Here is a 20,403-nt window from a genome sequence, read left to right on the forward strand (position 1 = left end):
GTGTGAGAATAGACTTTTTTGCTGTTGTTTTTTTATAAATATAAAAAAACATTAATGTCATTTGGAATCATTGGAATTACTAGTGCTGGACAGTATGACCAAAAATCATACTGTCCAGGTATGATTTTTTTTAAGCATGACTGGGTGTTAACCACATTTTCTGACTGACAGAGATAGGAAATACTGCAGTAGATTGACTTAGAATGCCCCATTTTACTGCCATGAGTGAATATTGTAGAAAACAATCCACACTAGGTTTGCGAGGCTGTTTGCAACGAGGAGGTGCCCTCCAGGAGGCGCTTTAGACAGATACAGCGTTTTCCCCGGTACCGGCAGTACACAAAGCAGCGCAGCGCTCATAAACGCTGCTTTATCTGGAAACTGAAGATAAAGAAAGATTCAATCGAAATAACATCAAAACTTTTTCTAAAGACCATCAGTTCACTTCAGATACATTCATATAAAAACACCCGCGCCGCGTTTTGACTTTGAAACGTGCAGTGCTCATGTTTATTCAACGATGTTAATGCCAACCACAAATAGATTTTCCAAAAGGCTGTGTTGATATTGTGAACCAATGTATGGGAAACAATGTAATATAATTTGACAGCTACCAATTATAGTTTAACCTATCCATCTTCACCATCACGCTTAGTAACACATACAGCGGTGCAACAGTGAAAAGCGACCCCTCTCAAACAGTGTCGCGTCGCGTTCCCATCGTTGTTAAGGCGACATACACCGGTATTGCGGTATATTAAAAATTCATCTCATAACAAAGATAAACACCAGTATACCGCCCAGCATTAGGGATTATAATTATTAATTGAACCATTACACAGCAGGACTAATATGTGACATTTTAGTGACTAAAACAGCCAACTAAAACTTGACTAAACAAAAACAGGACAAGGTACATTTGACATTTGGCTAAGATTAATTTTAAAAATAGCTAACAAGATTAACAGTCACAACTGGATTTCTGCTCTTGATTTTTTTTCACTCTGTTCTCTAGGTGTATATTAATGTAGAGAATTAGCCACCTGGGAGTTTGAGCTGAAAAATGTGCCATCCCATTCTTATTCTAGTCTACTCTGTTCTTTGCTGTCGCATTCTTACCCGTGCAGCATACCATAGAAGTAGACGTATTGTGTAAGAGCCAATTACCAGAGGAAGAAGCTAAGAACTTGAAATAATGATACAAGAATTGCAGCTATTGATTGTACATCAAAGGGCTAGCATTTCGGTGCTTGGAGGACCGACAAATATTTGTGTGGAAAAAAATAAGTGAGCTTGGCAACAGTAGTACGGTTAGCTGAAAAACTGAATGTGAAACATAAATGGTGAGCAGAACCATTTGCAGCATTTTTGGCTATTGTTATTCAGCAAGCGTTCATATACACATATTTGTGTGAAGTCTACATATGAATGTTTCAACAAAAAGAAAAATCATGATTCACTGATTATTTTTGTTGATGTATTCTACATTCACAAAAAAAGTAGGAATAACTTAAACCACACGTAAGCAAAAAGCACATACTCTAGGTGCCATATAAACATGTTCAGATTACATTTTATATATAGGTATTTCATTATAAATCTTGAATTTTCACAATGTCAACACAAGGTGAGAGCATCAGACTTTTATGGAAGCTTAATTCACTGAGTCAAAAATAACATTTTTGGACTTTTTGGACTTTTTCTCGCAATTGAGTGTTTACATCTCGCAATTCTGATATGAATAATATAAATTCACAATTGCTAATTATAAAAGCCAGAATTGCTATTTATAAACTCCAAATTGCAAGTTAAAAAGTCAGAATTGCATGTTATAAAGTCAGAATACCATGGTGATGCAGGATAAGACAAAAACACTGGAGTATGGATACTCACTCATTATATAAATGTAGCACATTTTGAACAATTAAAAGTTATATAGTGTCCCTTTAAAATGGATTAGCCTTACATGCAAAATTAAACTGCCTAATGCTTACATTTAGGGGCTAAACATAATAAATAAATTCATAATTAGGACAAAATGAAGTCTTGCACACCTTGGTATGATCTAAAGGTTGATATCTTTGGGCTCTGAGAGACATAGGCAGCAAATGAAGCTGTCACAGAGAGCCAGAGAGCGAGATGATCATTGTGACTTGCCTGTGTCTTCTGGTTGAACATTCTGATATGATTGATTGGCACCACCCTTTGCTGAAGCTGATTTTATCTGTTTTTCTTCACTTGGTGTCACTCTCAGATTGTCTTTATCGCATTCACTGTTCCACCAATCAATATATTGTCGCTCTACATGTCACCACATGAGAAATGCTGCCTCACAAGTTTGATTTGAATATCATCAGTGACGTGTGGCATCTGACACTGACATCTTTTAAAAAGGAAATTCAGTGACATTTGAGAAAAATAAAGTCTGTTTGAGTGGAGAAAAGTAAAAGTAATTTTTCTGTTATTTAAAACTGTCATTTTGTTTGTTTAAAAATATAATCTGTTAACCACCCTTTATGCAAGTTGAGGATAATAGGCCAGTTTTGTTCAAACATCTTTCTGATTTTTTTTTTTTTTGTTGCATAAAACACAACTTTAAATGATAGTTCACCCAAAAATGAAAATTGTCATCATTTACTCACTCTCATTTTAAAACTGTATTTCTTTCTTTCTTATGTGTAACATACTCCTGGTCAAAAAATAAATAAGAAATAGGCCAAGCCAAAAATGGCAAAATATTTAGCGGTCTTTTAATAGTCTTAACCATTTTAATCATAAATCAGTGGTCAGGAAATTAGAAAGATTTGCACAGGAATAGCCTTTACCAACTTGCAGACAGCTTTTTACAGGAAGAAGAGTGAGTGTTGTTCCACTCAATATTAATGGCTTCAAACAGTTCGAGTAGTTGAAAAATGTCTCCCAGCTCGTTTCAGTTTAATATGAGACCAAATATTAACAATAGCACAAGTGCTGAATTCAGTTTACTTTCATGGCTTATTTCACTTGAACAGTAAAATAAACACATTTGTCAAAAAATGCCCATCTTTTTGAGTATTCACGTAAACACGTCAGTTATGTCTAAAGTGAAAGTATTGGATCAATGCATAAGGTAAAGTGACAGCAGCCTAATATAAGCTTAATATAAGCTAACGTTAATCAATGTCGTTGATCAAACAACAAAAGAAAAAGAAAATTACTATTCTTGACTAAATATTTTTCATAGCTTTATTAAGAATCTGTATGTGTAATTCATACAGTGCAGTTCATACTATGCGATTGCTATGCACTATAGGGTTCAAATCTGGACTTAAAACATCAGCCTAATGGACTTGTTCTCAGGCCACTTCTTGGTTGTCTTTACGGTTTGGGCAGGAGAATTGTCTTGTTGAAAAATTGCATCTGATTATTCCTCTTAAGATAACTTTTTTATTTGTGGGAAGCAAGCCATGCTGCAATATTAGAATATTGCAGCATGGCTGTACTTCAAAGCATTAAATTACTTTTCACCAGGAAGTGTCTAACCAATTTCAGCAGCTAGTAGTCTGTAGTAAACTTTAGATTAGGTACACCTAGAAATTGACTGGTCTCATTTCTGTCCACTCCTTCCCCTAGCTATTTAATTTTCCCCCCGCTTTCCTGGACTATTGGGTACCATGGGTCACTACATTCCTCCTTTCTATAATTATGTGTCCATCTTTCTCTCACCGTTTTAAAGCAAAATCATTGGGCTGATAGAAGTGCTTCATCTGTTCATGCCCGATTAAGGTGATGATACACAGGGCAACATTGCTGTGCCTCCTTCCATCCAATAGCAGTTGACTTTCCTATTCATCTGATTGCCTTTTTCTTTTCTGACTGCAGACAGACTCCGTTCTCCTCTGACCACACATTAACACTCATTTGTGATTGGAGTAAAATTTATAAGGGTAAATCTCTTACTTTCACACTTTCAAAAGCATACTTATCAAAGTTGTTATGCATACATAGTTTAAATGGATAAATCCCTTCAAATATTTATCTGCATACTAATGCTCAGTGGACATGTGGTATGGTAGCACTACTTATTGCTTATGCTGTTCACTAGGGCTACACAATATTTTAAAAAAGTGATAATTTGTTGAATAATGCGAAATGTGGTATGTAAGATGATACTGCTTTTGAGTGTGTAAATTGAAATTGAAATTATATTTAAATATATTTAAAAACTGAAAAAAAATATAAGCAACATGCATTATATGGAGGTCTTTTTTTTTTTTTGGTCATGTTTTTATTTTCATTTTCATCACACATTCACCAAATGAAAACACAATAAAACAAAAATGGATAAACAGCTTAAATATTCAATCTCAACATGGGTGTGAATTAAACACCCCTTTCCACTGATTGGTCAACCAAACATAAAACTGTGCCATCTTCAGTTGATGGTAGTAAATTATTTTATTGATATTAACATTTCTCCTCCTTCGGATGAGAAGTAAAACCGAGGTCCTGACTCTCTGTGGTCATTAAAAATCAACCTTGGTGTCCTGGCCAAATTCCCTCCATTGGCACTTGCCAATCATGGCCTCCTAATAATCCCCCTCCATTGAATTGGCTCTATCACTCTCTCCTCTCCACATATAGCTGGTGTGTGGTGAGCTCACTGGGGCCGTTGTACTGTTGCTGCCGTCGCATCATCCAAAGTGGATGCTGTACACTGGTGGTGGTTGAGGAGAGATCCCCTGATATGATTGTAAACCGCTTTTGGTGTACAGTAGTACATATGATAGCGCTATATAAATGCCTCATTCGATTCATCCTAGTTAATTAAAACTGTCAAATATGAGAAAAATGAATGGTTTCTTTTTTTCCCCGAAAAAATAAGAATTCAACTTGATTTTTAGTTTATACATTCAGTGGTAGAAAATGAATAAACAGCTTAGAATATTCAGCCTCTGCATGGGCTGGAATAACTAAACATTAAACCATGCCATCATCAGTTGTTCCTCAGTTCCGCGCAACAACAATAGTAATCTGCTGCTACAGTTGTAAGGATTCTTAAAGCGTTCATTGCAACTACATTCTCTCATCAAACAACCAAACGAAACGAATGGCTTGACACAAACCGTACTGGGGCCTAGACAAGTCTTTCTTCTGTGTACGCATAAATTTGGCAACCTATGCGTCAAATATTAGTTTATCTCATAAAGATTAATTTACTTCCCATCTGCTTCCACAACTACTCCCTAGCCTAAATCTCTGGCACATCGCCTGCTTTATTAATCTGACAAACTATCAAAATCTGGGTGGCAAAGCTGCTTGACGCTCGGGACAGCTTGAAGCGAATGTATTTACATTGTAGTGAAGCGCAGACCATTATCAAGCTGAAATAAATGATGTGGAATTCTTTTCTTTTTTCTTTTAATGAAACATGAAAAAGGCACCGTTTTCAAATGTTTTTGATTGCAATATTAATTGAAAAAAAACACAAATGATCGGTAGATACCCTGATTGTATGTTTCACATTCTTTTGGCACTAACAAGTCGACAGCAAGCAACTTATCTTCTCAGACTAGGTTACTATGAGAGCACCGGCTTGTTCATTGTCTTGCATAAGTCATTGATAGTGCACACACACTACTCCAAGTTCCTGCTACCTAAAACAGACTTTTCATAACTTTTTGAAGTATTGAAATCATCCAATTATTGCAAGATTTTGCAATATGCATATCATGATTAGTATATTTGTAGTATTCTGATCAACAGGTCGAGTGAAAGCCGCGGCTACAATGTGTCAAAAGCATGTGCGATATGCTTTGACGGCATTGTGTTATTACCACAAACACTCCAAATTGAATGATGTGTGCACTTGATATTTATTGTTGGAGTGGTTATCTTGGAAATCCACTCTGTAGATACTTCATATGTGGTTTAATCTCCTTCCTCCTCTGGTGCCTCATCTCTATCCCTCACATGTATAAATGTATTAAAAATGAGGTTGGTAAAACACTGATCTGTCACCTTTAACCCTCTGGGGACTAAGCTCTTTTTGGTCCGTTTTCTCTATTTTTACATTTGGGCTTATAAACTATATGTAATGGAGATGGAACACTATGTGTTTGGTATCTATGGATTCAGAAGACCCTAAGCTAACATAAGCACACATGTAATATGTTTATAAAGGAAGTATGAGTGAAAATGTACCATAAACTAGAGAATTTCAAAAACGGAAATTTGATTTTTGGCATTTATTTTTCTGTAAATCACACAACAATAGTGAACAGTTTTTGAACAAAAAATATATTTGTCAAAGCCTTTGCTTGACAGACATGTGTAATTGTTAAATAAAATGTGTAAAAAACAATGAAAAATTTAACTTTATTTACAAATAGTCCCAGGCGTTTTTCTTAGGAATGCTTAGAATTTTCTAAGCAATGCTTTCTCCTCGTCACTCTCCAGTAATTGTTCCAGAGCTTGTTCCACCGTAAATCATTTACTGCTTGCCATCATAAAAGTGCTAAAACAATAAATAATGCTATAATTGTATGTGTGTATATATATTATAATTATTCTGTCTCTCTCTCATATCTCTGTGCGCTCTCGCTCCGTAAAGCCTAGTTTACACTCGACGCGTCCGTTTGCTTTCTGTCATCTCTGCCACGAGACGCTGTTTGCGTAATAGTATATAGTACCACCCCTTGCAAGGCTACAGAGTCCTCCAATTTGCTAGAATACGTCATGGTAACCTTCCTCTGATTGGGTAAGAAAAATATTCCTCCATCGGCTATATTTCCATTGGTTGTTGCTCGTGAATCTGCCAAACAACATCGATTTCATTGGCCTTTGACGAAGTGGTATTGCGCAACAAGGAAGTGTGTATACAAGCCGGGTAAGTTTGTTATCACTGTTTTCAGCAGAATCTGAGGAAGACGGCAAAAAAGACCGCATCTCTCTATCATTAATAGTTTTTAAGATAATTACACATTTGTAAAAGTATGTCATTTTGGGCGGTACCGCCCAATCCGTCCCCAGAGGGTTAACCTCTATCTGTGTCTTTCTTTCTAAATTACTTAGTCCTTTTCACTCCCTTCTGCTGTCCCTCCTCCCATTACATCACCATCCTTCACAAACACACCAGTTTCTGGAATGTTCCTTCTGTTGGCATTACCTGTTATTCAGCTCTGTGTCTCCACCATCACCTCAGTCATCAGATATTTGTTTAGATGTTCTTGTTTAGACCCATCATTGATCAAAAAGCTCTCTCAGTCCATATTCAAACTAATAGAAAGTATTGTTTTAAATCCTCTTTCACTACAAATGTAGCCAACCCCAACCCCACACGTATTGCTCCAGGGTATTTTTGAGATGTCAATTTAGGTCGAAATGTCCTGCACTTTGCATGAGATTTAATGAGATTAAATTAAATGAGATTAAGATTTAAGATCTTAATCTTAATTTAAGATTAAGATAATGAGATTAAGATTTAATGTTAATGAGATTTTACAGTAGTTTACGTGAGTGTGTCTGTTTATTTTTTCTGACTTTCATTTACAAATGTGACAATTTAAGAATAGTGCATATGGGAAAACTGGGCCCGGGATCAGAAAATGACTTGAGTTGGACTCAAACTTGGTTTGTGATTGTGCATGTGCACAGGCCACTTTATTTATTTTCTTTTTTCAGCAAAAGGTTCAAGGTTACTCAAGTTACCTAACATTTTAGTCACCGGCATCACACACTTGCTTTAGGCTTTGTGTCTGAACAGTGGTAAAATCACGGTAACACACAGCCTCATCATTAAAACTAAAGCGTGCCATGCAATCACATGATAGCCTTGCAATCAGGCAGGTGCCTTCCCTTTCTAAAAAGGCCACTTAGCTGTCCTTGTTTTGTCCTTGTTATGTGTTGTCTGGCATTTTTGCAACCCATCTTTCATTTATAATGCTATTTATGAGAGTTTTCATGTTTTTTATGCATGCCCACAGAGATAATTATAGAACTACTGAACCTAAAACATTCAACTATTCTTGATAAACTCTCTATATCTCTCGTACGTTGTTCCAAGGCCAGTGCTTGATGTGGGCACAAGTACAGGCTTTACAATGGCATGTACTGTGTTTAATGATTTATGTAGCTAATATCGTATTTTGCAGTTATACGCTGTATTGTTTTATTTGCATGGCTCATATTATAGCTGTTAGTTCAGTTCATAGATAAATCATTAATAAACACTGCAACATTTCATAAAAAATAAGATTTGTCAATTTCGATTTCATGGTCATTACATGGACATTCTTGTAGTTTGAGTACTGTGTATTGCTCATGGGAACAGAGGTAAGATAGTCATGTTAAAATAGTTTGCCCTGACAAAGCTTATTGTGCAGAGATGACTAAGTAAGCCATTCATATTTTAAATTCCCTGAAAGTTTAAGTACAACGGCTCTGTGGTGCAGAAGGGTCCTTATGAGTCTTTGGAAAGCATTATATTTGCAGTTCCATTGAATGAAAATGCTGTAGTGCAGAAATAATTAATCATTGACCTTTTCTTCACTTTGCTTATTCCCTGTGATGTCTCTTTTGAGTATTATTTAATGTTTTAAATGTGTGTAACCGTGTGTTCTGGCCTTTTAACCGTTGTCAGACCTGCCAACCTGTACGCATTTTGCGTAGTGGGTACGCATTTTGACCTCAAAGTACGGTGGTACGATTTGTCACTCTAAACTACGCAAAAACCTGGTGACGCTTCTGTGCACGCGCAGTCCTCAAATCAAGCAACAGCAAAAGAAGCGGAGTTCGACCAATCATAGCGCTGGGTTCATTCCCCAAATAGCAAGCGGGGATGATTGACAGATGCGTAAGGCGGCCTATCACTAAAAAGAGTGAAAATCGGCAGCAAGACCGATCCTCTTCCACTCCCGCGGCCCGACGTCTGACTGAGTTCATAAGCGAGGACAGTATAGTAGTCACAGCACTTCTGACTCCTGAAACCAGTGGCGGAGCCAGAGGGGGGTCCGGGGTGGCACTGGACACCCCTGACATGCGATTGGCCACCCCGGGTGCCACCCCAAAATTTTATTTGCTACTGGCAGTTGCTGATGCTGATTTTTTTTTTAAATTACGTTCGCCGGCAGCGCGGCGCGCGCAGTTTTCAAACGGACGAGCAGAGGACGAGAGACGGTTGCAAGATACCGAACTTCACCGAATAAGAAAACATCATATTTGAAGTAAGCTTTTAAGGTTTAGCATCAGGGTGGTTTGCTCCCAATAGCCTACATTAGGCCTAATACACGCATATACAGTACCTTGCCGTGTGTAGCCTACGTTACAGTATACAAATGTTCTAGCTAATGTGAGGATAGGAGATCAAAACGCAGGCAAAGAAGAGCAGAAACAAGCGATATCATAATGCGATCACTATAGGACTATGAAGCTTTATGGGTGTAGGTTGTTGATGGACTCGATCTACTGTGTTTTGATCATCATTATGAATCTTATCTAGATGTAGTCTTTGATAAAAATGCGATTTTCTCAGCTTTTTGCTCATGTTGCTTTTTATGAAACTTGCCAACATTCAAGTGTTGATAAAAAAAAAAGATGCACGAAGCTAGAATAACATTATTTTTTTGTTTTTGTTTTAAAAGCACAGGGTTTGTTCTTTCTTTTGGTATGTACAGATATTCATACAACAAAATATTCTGGGGTGCCATGAAATTGTGAAAATTACCAAAACCACTTTTTTTTTTTATACTGGCAAGAAAGAGTTAAATGTTGGTAATTGGATGATGATTAGAATGTGATTATGATTGGAATCATATTTTAAATTTGTCATATTTTTGAACAGGGTCAATTAAACATGAAAAGAAAGGGAGAGATATCAGTTATTTTAAAATAAGCACAAACATAGTCCAGTCATTTTATGAAAAAAAGTTTGAACAAATTGCAACAGAAGCAAACTCAAATAATTTTGTATCCTCATTATGTCCTGAGTAAGGAAACAAAGTCCCTAAGAATCCCATTAGGGGAAAGTTTCGAAATCTGTTTCTGGGGATTCACTTTTTATTTTACTTACCTTTTGTCTTCTGCATTCTCCTTACCCTTGTCTCCTGTTCTTCCCTTAGACTCGTCCCCCAGAAACAGTCGCACAGACCCAGCCCCAAACCCCATCTCTTAATAATTAAAAAAGGCTGGTTTCTAAAGTACTTCTTCCTGCCTCTATGTATTAATGCTCATGGGTAGCCTAAATGGGTTCCATTCAGACCTTAACATTAAGTATTTTACTGTTATATGTCAACAAGATTCAACAAGACATTTTCACCTGGCTAGACCCAATGTTTAGATCTGTTGTGGTATTTATGCAAATTACCACATACGTAATTAGATTATGCACCGTTTGTCCATCTTAACAAACAATTTTTAAAAACTTGGAATACATTTTTTGTTTGTCTTGATGTAAGTAATCAATCAAAGTAATCAATTTTCATGGTGATATCTAAAGGTTAAACTTTTTACCCTATTCTCGTAAGAAAAAGGCTATATTTGTGTTTTTTTCTAAACTTTCCCTAATGGGATACTTTGGGACTTTTTTTCCTTACTCAGGACATATTGAGAATACAAAATCAGTTGAGTTTGCTTGTTGCAATTTGTTCAAGGTTGACCCCCATTTTGGCTTAAAATGACTGGACTAACAGGCAGATCAGGTGCAAACAGACCCCCCAGCCCTTGCATCACCACTGGCTAGTCAGAGTCAGTGTGGTCAGACTTCAGAACCAGCAACAGGTCAGAGCATCTACCAGACACAAGCAGTCAATCACATACCAAATTCAGGAATTTAAGTTGAGATGATTTTGCCAGATTAAAAGGATTGTTCACCCAAAAATGAACACAAAAAAATAATTATAAATTAAATAATTAGAACTAGAATTATTATAAAGAAAGAATTATGTTGTATTTAATCTTCCCAGGATAAGATTTTATATTGATGGGCAATAAAATTGTTTAACTTTTTCAAGGACATGTCTGCTTGATGCCTGCTATATCTAATAAAAGATTAAATTAAATTAAATTTTTTTTTTGTAAATGTGAGTATTTTTGTAAATAAATGCAGCAGTTCATAACAGACACATGCGGTATCTTATCTACTTGGTGCTTCAGCTTTGTTTTCTGCAATATTTTGGATGTTCAACACTTCGACACAAACAGATTGACCCAATTCCTTCCACAAGCTTTTCCACTGTGTGTGTGTACTGTGTACCCCCGAAAGTAGCAGTGGCCACCCCCTGGCCACCCCATGTATAAAACTCTAGTTCCGCCACTGCCTGAAGGTAAACGGGCTGGGGTGGATGTGGAAAGTTGAAATATTGTTTTTAGTTAACTTAATCTGGATTCGATGATCATACGGGAGTGATCGCATGGATTAAAATACTCCTTCATTCATGGTCACTCAGATAAGAGGAAAACATCATTCAGCCATGCAAATTATAAAATGCTTAAGTATGCGTTTTAAATATAAATGAACAAGAAATCTAAATAAAATTAAAATCGCTATGGCTTAGTGATTATGAAAGTTCTGTAATTTGTGGATTACTGATAAGCACGAGTCTGGAGAAACGTGCATTTATTTATTCATTCTCAGTGTTGAGAAACGTAGTCTGCATGTGTTATGTTATTGTTAATAATAACTAAAGTACCTAATTATGTTACATAATTATTTTGTATGAATACTAGCATATTAGTTACTTATGGATTAAAAAGTAGCCTACCGTTCTATCAGTGCTGCGGTCTCTCTCTCTCACAAACAGACCGCGCGCACAGAGAGAGAAGATAATTGTAAGTTGACGGGCTAAGTTTAAATTTTGTTTTTAGGTTGTGTTTTTTTCTGTCAAAATGTCAAAGTATTTTGTATTATCCATCCGTGTTTTTAAAATTCGTTAAAAGACAGACGTTTTACTGTTAACACAGCCCCATATTTCGGATTCATCTAAACTTATATACTTGATATTCTTTTTAGAATAAGTGATTCGTTTTGCTATTATTGGACTCCTGTCTATTCATTGTCAACTATTGTCTATATGTTTGTATTGGCTAAAATATTTATAAAATATACATCTAAAATATGTTTGTATTGGCTAACGTTTATTCAGCTAATGCATGTCCTGTTTAAAATGTGCAATGTTCAAATGCAAAGACAGCACGTCACAAATAAAAGTCCTTTTTCCTGTGTGATTTACTATCATATTTGGATATCGGAATAATAAATTAAGTAGCCTATCTTAAATGTACACATCTATTTGTTGTTTTTTTTTTTACTGTTCTCTAGGGGTTTCTTAATTTTAGACTAGTTATTAATCATAAATAAAAAAATGGCCAAAAATATGATATCCCCCTTTTTCCTCTGCGGAACACAAAAGTACTAATTTAAACTTGACTAGATTTGTACTGTCATCTTCTGGGTTTTAAAAACAGGCATGAGTCAGCATAATTGGATGACTTTTAGTCCACATTTATGTCAACATTCTCTCAGAATTATTTTAGGAACAGACATTGTCGTAAGTAGTTGAAAAATAGCGCTGTGGTTATCAAGGTCCAGGAGAAATTAATGTAATGTTAATGCTATTTTCATTAATATAAATAATAATAATCATAATTCAATACTTTATTGCCATGCTAACAACAATTTTTATTAGCATTTAAACAAAGTTTTGTAACCGACTTGTAACAGACCTTGAGAAGCACTCTGTATCCATTTGATTGTTGTCCATTTGAAATAGCCTAGTGTATGAATCAAACAGTCAAATGCCGCTGAAAATAGGTCATATACGATGTGCTTGCCTTTTTATTATGGTCTTTGAACATTAAACTTAATGTTCACATTAACTTAATCAACATCAGCTAATGTAGACATTTTTATTAAGATCAAGGCCCTGTTTACACCTGGTATTAAGATGCAATTTGGTTGATCGGATCACAAGTAGACGAGAAAGACACATTCCTATTTACACCTGGTGTTTTAATCCCTCTCTTTTGTCCAATTGTGTCCTGATTTCTTCGAGTAGAGGGTCTATAGGCGGGTAAATTATCGAATGGACAAAATAAGCTCGCGCAATTTGTACGAACACAACCAGAGACGACGGAAAAACAAGACCACGCTGAACGAGGTGAATATGTGTCGGAAATCAGGAATGGTGAGAGACCATTGTTCTTGGTAAGTTTTTCGTCTAAAAACTAAACTTGGGTCTCCAGCCAAAGTTTAAATTCCGTCTGTGTAGCGGGATTTCCATAATAATGTTTTACGCATTAGGTCAGTAGGCAGTCTGTTTGCGCATTCGATCACATGAGTGTTTACACTACGAAAGCATTCCATTTGAATGCATTTTCGACTACCTCTGGAAGCGGCCAAAAGTGGACAAGCTCAAAATGTTTTAGACCGCATTTACACCTGTATTTAGACCAAAACGTACATCGACCAAAACGCATATTAATACCATTTGTAAACAGGGCCTGCATCAATAATCTATTATAAATAAAATTAAAACAGAATATAAAACAGAACCAAATAAATGTTTGCCAACATAAGTCAGCACATCAAGGTATTGCTGTGTGTTACCACTGTACAGTATCTGTCCAGATGACAGCTGTCAAATCTCAAGAAAGGCTTGGTGTGTACCAATATGTCCCTCTATATGTGTAAATATACATAATTTAAGGGTATTATATACATTTGGATATTGATATTGGACCTGTTTGTTCATAATGTTTCTTCTTTGAACAGGTATAAAATGTCATACTCGTATTGTCCCTCACAACTGGTCATATAACAACCCTTGAAGTTATTCTAATTGTTATGTGTCATTTTGACACGGCACTGAAGGAACAGAAAAGGAAGAAATGGATGTGTACTCTGACATGACCCAAGACAATTCAAAAAAATTTGTTCTCATCTCCAGCCCTGTATATAAGTGGTACATTTGTAAAAACAAGAGGAAAATGAGTCCGTATGTGTTTTCTGCTAACATTTTGAAATACCCTGGGTTTTTTAATGCTTTATTTAACATCACAGCTCACATGACTACACAAATGGAACACTCAGAGTCAGATACACGGATGATTAGGTTTTGACGACGCTGCTGGGGAATAACCTGATTTTCTTTTTGTAATCAAGGTTTTCTTGTGTTGCTGGGTTATTGGTATGCTTGTAAACCAGTAAAATTGGTTATTTCAGTAAGCTGAGTATTGGTAGTTATCAGTGTGGAAATGAAATGCACTGTCTTTTGATACTCCAAACATTTTGAACTATCTTAGAAAACTATTTGTTTTGTCATTACACTTCAGAGAAGCAGAAATAGTAGTTCCAAGGACCTGAAAGCTGCCTTAAGGCTTATACTGTTATATTAATATAGCTGTTGAAATGAACATTGCTGCACTTTCAGTCCAAAATATATTGAGAGATTGGATGCTAGCCATTCAGAAGCACTGACATTTGCATGATGCAAAAACACATCTTCCCCTGCTACAGGCTTTTCATCAATGACCAACACCTTGGAAATGAGTGTGTGTGTGGCCACGTGGTTTTTAATGGGAGAGTTTCAACAATTTTGACACGTGGACCAAGGACATTTAATGATTAATGTCACATTTGCTTGAAATAAGATGTCATATGACACTGTTAAATTACAAATGGTTTTTGTCAAATCTCAAGTTTTTGTGTTTGTGACTATCGAGTGCTGCTGTAAATGAAGCAAAAGAGGAGCGGACCAAATACTAATAGATTCTAGATTCATGGACATTTACAAGAATTCGTCCAATAAATGTTTTGCTTATATTTTGATTCAATCAGAAAGGAAACCAAAATATATGCACTTTCACTAGAGGCCTCATGTCTTTAAACAAAAATGTGAAGGTATTGATACAAGGATCTCAAGTATCAATACAATATTTTTAAGAAAAAGGAATATATTTTGAGCTTAATCTGCGTATAATCTTAATGTGTTGTTCACTGAATATTGCTGCATGTTCACTAAGCAATTAACACTTGCATCCGAACTCGTGTTGATGAGGTTTGCATGTGGCTGTGTCTCACAGGAAGGAGTGGAGGTGAGGGTGGCTCGGATATTCAATACCTTCGGATCTCGCATGCACATGAATGATGGGCGAGTGGTCAGTAATTTCATTCTCCAGGCTTTACAGGGAGAGCCGCTGACGGTAAGACCCGTTCACCTCATTAAAATTAAGTACCATGTGCAGTGTTAATTACACCTCCTAACTCTACAGTAACTCTTATTTCAACTTATTTCAAATTCAAGCAGACACACATCTGGGTGTTACTTGCAATTTGAAGTTAAATAAAAATTAAGTAAATATTTTTCCTATACATATATTTTTTTCCTATACATTGGAAAGTAACGAAAAATTAAGAAGGCATGGTGAATGTTTACAAGACCTTTATACAACAAAAAGAAAAACCTTTAAATCTGTTTTTATATAGAAATGCACCCCAGGGGATATAAAAGTGCCTAGTTGAAGAAACACTGTTAAATGTTCATGTTTCCTTATTGTAAACACTTAAGCTCACATGAGGATTTCACATACGGATTGACTGTTCCTCAGTCGCTTTGTAGCACCTCTTGCTGCATTTGCTCTTACGACTCTGATTATAATTCTGTGTGTATTTCTCCTGCACCTTTTTTAGGTTTACGGTTCAGGGTCTCAGACAAGAGCTTTCCAATATGTGAGGTAAGCACTAATATAAAACTCAAATAGAAGTATCGCTGTGTTTTCATTTGTTTCATACCTCCCAAGAGCTCTTAGAGTATGTGTAAGTGACACAGCATTTGTTTTGCTGTATTGTTGTACTGGTAATTACGTATCATCATTTCAATTATGAAAACACAAAAACAATGAAATATAGGAATGTAATAAAAAGTAGCATTTTACTTGTTTAAATGAAAGCTTCAACTCCATGCTTGTAACCTTCAAGGCACTTGGGGTGTTTAAAGCAATATGGATTTTTTTTTTTAAAGCTACAGCCACAAACAAAGAATTATGCAACACATCCATCTGTCCTTTTTTCTTTCCATTTCTAGCAGTGTTTGTCGCCTCTAGTTTTGTTTATTATTTTTTTCTAATTGTATCGTGCATGTGAATTATAAGAGTAGTGAGAAAGCCCATCTGGTCTCTGTAATGTCAAAAAAAGTGCATAAATGAAGAAACACGTCAACAGGGAACAAAGTATTAAAATGAGCCTGACTGCATCAGCGCAGTCCTATCTTTTGTCTAAATGAAACGAACATTGGGGAAAAACAGACGTTCCTGGCAGATTGCTCCATGGCGTTTTCAAAGACGGAGGTCTGCTTTTGATGGGATTACTAATGCTTTCTGGTAATTGCATTGAAGGTATTTCAAAGGCTCGTATTTTCGAAGGTATATCACAGCTCTTGTGATTTTAGATGAAAGCTTCCAACCAAATAGAAGAACATTTCATCTCAGTTTCGTGAGAAAGTGTAACTATTTTACTCAGGATTTTGTACAATCTGCTTATTCCCAACTATGAATGAGGTCACACAAAATGTGGCACCAAATATTTAGACTGAGAGATTGTGACATGATATAGATCAGAGCAGGATTGCCCAAACCTATTCAGGATTAGCTGTTGTGTTGCATCACACTCCAACCAATGCGGAAGTAGCAGTTTAGCACATCAAATACATCCTATATAAGCAGCATATAGTTTCAACTGCTGTCCCTTAAACACATTGTCCACACAATATTGGCCAGAAAGATCAATCTTACAGTATCTGTGATGTTTATCAGGTATGCAATTCGTCATAACGTGTCTGCTTTTGTCCAGACCAAAAAAGAAAAGGATACAGTTAGTCCTGGTTCACTTAGTATTCACACTGTCATTTTTGACACCATTCGTAAAGATAAAAAACAAAACCGCTTTTATGACGAATTTGCGACTGAACCTGCCGAATACTTAAAACAATGCTGGGTGCTCTGCTAAATGCTCATGTTTTATGTGCGTAATTATGATGCTATTTTTTCCAGCTAAGAATTTAGAAAGCGCTTTTAAAATGAGTAAATTAGTCAAAACAGTTCCAGGAATTCCTCAGTTGCACACAGACAAAGATCGGATGCAAACCGATGAGGTTCCAATGCCTGTGTTGAACTTTAATGGGCAACATAACTCCTATGACAAAAAGAACCACATGGAGCATTCTGTCTTTTTTATTATCACATCAAGTCCTGTTTTTGTTTCTATTAGAAAGCTTTTGTCTTTGTTGCGTTTTTTATTTTACTTGAACTGCACCAGTTCGTTTGGAAAAGTGGGTCTCGGTTTGCTTGTTGGTGCACACAAGGGTTCAGATGGCAGTGTTCACACTTATTCAAACAGAGCAATCGCACCAGAGTTTAATTTAATCAAACCAAACATGCCAAGAGTGTACCCTCAAGATGAAGCCTACCTACTTTACAAATAAGGATATTACAATGCCAAAATTTCACAATCCTTTTTACCAGTTTAAATACCAACCCTTAAATATTAATATACATTTGTTCTGGAGGAAAAGGCATCAGTCAATCATCACACTAAAGAATGGGAGAGATGATTGGAGGAAAACTCAGTTTGGAACTTGGTTGTAAACGTCGCTTCACAGGCTCTGATACCCCTCCCAGGGTCGGCCCACACCGTTCTAAAAGATAGCTTTGCAGCCCTTGTCTGATTCATCATAAACATGGTTTGTGTAACATTAGCAGCACATTATTAGCTGTTTCATAACAAAGTCAAGCAAAAGGCTAATCATATTAATTACCATTATGTGCTTGACGTTGTAAAGAGTGATTCCGTTGTGCATAGTTTACCTCAGTAAGTTGGCAGAGTGAATTTGTGAGCTGGTGTGAGTGAGTGGAGACGGGGCTAATTAACATATTCATGAATCCACGTATACTAAATGAAGCAAGGTTGTAGAGTTGTATTAAAGCTATTTTAAGGCATGAAAAAAATTTTTTCAAAGGAAACAGATTTAAATGTGTGATTTTGGGATGAAATTATTAACTACAGGGGGCTTTAAAGTGACAGCATCCTAATAGTTCTGCTGCTGTCTGTGTTTTTAATGTGAATTAAACAACAAAGGGCAAAGAAAGTCACTCACTGCTCTTATAGAATAACCTTTTTAACTTTAATAAGAATTGATATGGATGTTTAATTTATACAGTGAAGACTATGTAGTGTAATTTTACATTTGCATACTTTATTAAATTTCTGTACCTGAAAACTACTGTCAGACCTACCTGGAAAAACCTGAAAAGCAATGTTATTTACTTTATTTAAAAATGTATTTTATTACTGACTGTTTACTTGTCTTTAAAAACGTTTAAATTTATATTTGTTAGGCTAGTAGTTTTAGCTGTGGTATTGAAATTAAAATAGATGATTGTGACTTTTCACTGGTATCTTAAATTTTGGTGTCATCATCGCCTGTTTTTGCAAAAACAGCTTCGTGGCTGGTAAAAAAAAATGTATGGCCAGTACATTTTCTTAAGCCACCGGCAGTTGGCAGGTGTGGCAAAAAGTAATTTTTTTGGCCCTGCTATAAGTGTCAGAAGTGGGCGTCTATTTTGAAAGCACAGAAACTTTTATTTTGACAGCTAATAAAGAACGTCACTGTCTGAGCACAGATGATTGCATTCTCTGTCTTCATTAGATTACTGTCTTTGTTTAACAGTTCTGTCTAATTAAAAATTATGAACAAAATGTATGTGAAAAAAGCATTATAACGAAAGGCAAACGATATAGTACTTCTCTTTGCTTACAGCAAATCTATATCTTTTAAACAAGTCTTTGAATTTCAAATAAACATTTGATTTCATGAGCCTTGCTAACTTTGATGAATCCAGCTGTTAGATCTTCTAAAGTATGCATTTGTGGTCTGCATAAAATTAGGTGTACTCTATGTGGTGTTTTGTTTGTGTGAATTTGGATGAGGACAGGAAAGTTCTGTTGTCACTAGACACGTGCAAGCAAGAAATCCTGGATGTCAAACTATGCTGTGCAAGTCCCTCTTCAGTATAAAACTCAGGTTTTTTTTATTTATTTAATTATTTTTTAACCTATTTTATCATTTGCTAACCAGAAAACCTCTCCTCAACAAGCCAAAGCCACACAATGTAATTCTGGGGTCTAATTCATGTGTGAAGCACAAACGCGTAAGAAGTATTTAACACTTAGGGGGGGTTGAAAAATCGCTAACCGTTAGTATGAGTAAATGTAATGTTTGTGTCAACCCGTTTATTCCGAACATTTTCTCACAATCAGTTCCCTAACCAGGCATAAATCGAAAAACAAGCCACACTAAGCCATTATTGTGTCAAGCACAAAACTGCTTCACCACTTGACAGTTTATTTAATTGTTAATCAAAAGAAAAGGTGTTTCAACTACAGTGGGATTGTGGGCCAGTGTAATCACACAGTGGGCAGGGCAACTGGGTCCAGTGAAAAATAAATGCTAACAAAGCATTCAAACAAATGCTTTGTAACTTCTCATTGAAATTGGCCAGTTAGAGAAGGGATTGGAGGCAGACACCTGAGAGAAATTGCACAGTGCACACTCGCAAGGCCCTAATTAAATCTAAATGTGCTAATCAAAAAAGTTCTAGCAAAGTCTTTCACAGTTCCTGAACAGACCTTGCATTCCTCAACTATTCATTATTCACAATCTCCATTGCATCCAATTAAGCCTTAGCATGTAAAATGAAGAGATCTTAAGCATCATAATTTCAATGGACTTGTACTGCTAGGGTTTATTTGGTTTGTCCTTGTAGATGTGTAGATGAGAGCTGCTGAGGTGTTGATGTAAGGCAGTGTTATTAATATCCTTAGCGTGTGAGACTGAATGGACTGGATGTTTGAAGAAAAACCTACAGAATACGTGATGTTGAACGTGAATGTTTGAATGGCTGTGCTAGTGTGTTAGCGAGCTCTCTGCTGCCCCACTGTGTTCAGGCCCACACGCACACACACGTACACCAACACGTACACTAGAGGCTGACATTTTTTCGGGAATCCCGCGGGTCACAGGAATCCTGCGGGAATCCCGTGGGATGGGAAACAAAATCACTATGTATCACGGGATTGGGGCGGGAAAGGAAAAAATGTCAGCGGGAGTGGGCGGGACCGGGAATCGTAATAAAACTATGATACCCAACTTTATACACAAATTTACAGTTTTTGTAAATATACTCAATATTTAAATTTTGAACTAAATTCTATTTCCCCCGTCTCTTTATGCTCTCCTGTTTGCTTTGCTGTGGCTGGTAAAGTGAATGACGTGCTCCACACACCCGTACCAGTTGGTGGCTGTAATATATTCATGGGATTGTATACAATGTTGTATACAATGCCAACCACCAATTATATAAGAGAAGCTTCCC

At 36.3% G+C, this 20,403-nt stretch overlaps 1 protein-coding gene across 2 annotated transcripts in view; it reads left to right on the plus strand.

Moving 5' to 3' along the window:
* The window catches only part of uxs1 (UDP-glucuronate decarboxylase 1), a 90,962-nt gene that overhangs the window by 57,129 nt on the left and 13,430 nt on the right, over positions 1–20,403 (plus strand). For both annotated transcript variants that reach the window (XM_077215285.1, XM_077215286.1), the window contains 2 exons: positions 15,058–15,177; positions 15,665–15,708. In XM_077215285.1, the coding sequence (XP_077071400.1) occupies positions 15,058–15,177; positions 15,665–15,708 (164 nt within the window). The remainder of the gene's footprint in view (positions 1–15,057; positions 15,178–15,664; positions 15,709–20,403) is intronic.

The sequence above is a fragment of the Siphateles boraxobius genome, unplaced genomic scaffold (assembly GCF_051911475.1).
Source record: "Siphateles boraxobius isolate OS27281-9 unplaced genomic scaffold, OSU_SipBor_1 7, whole genome shotgun sequence".
Lineage (NCBI taxonomy): Eukaryota > Metazoa > Chordata > Actinopteri > Cypriniformes > Leuciscidae > Siphateles > Siphateles boraxobius.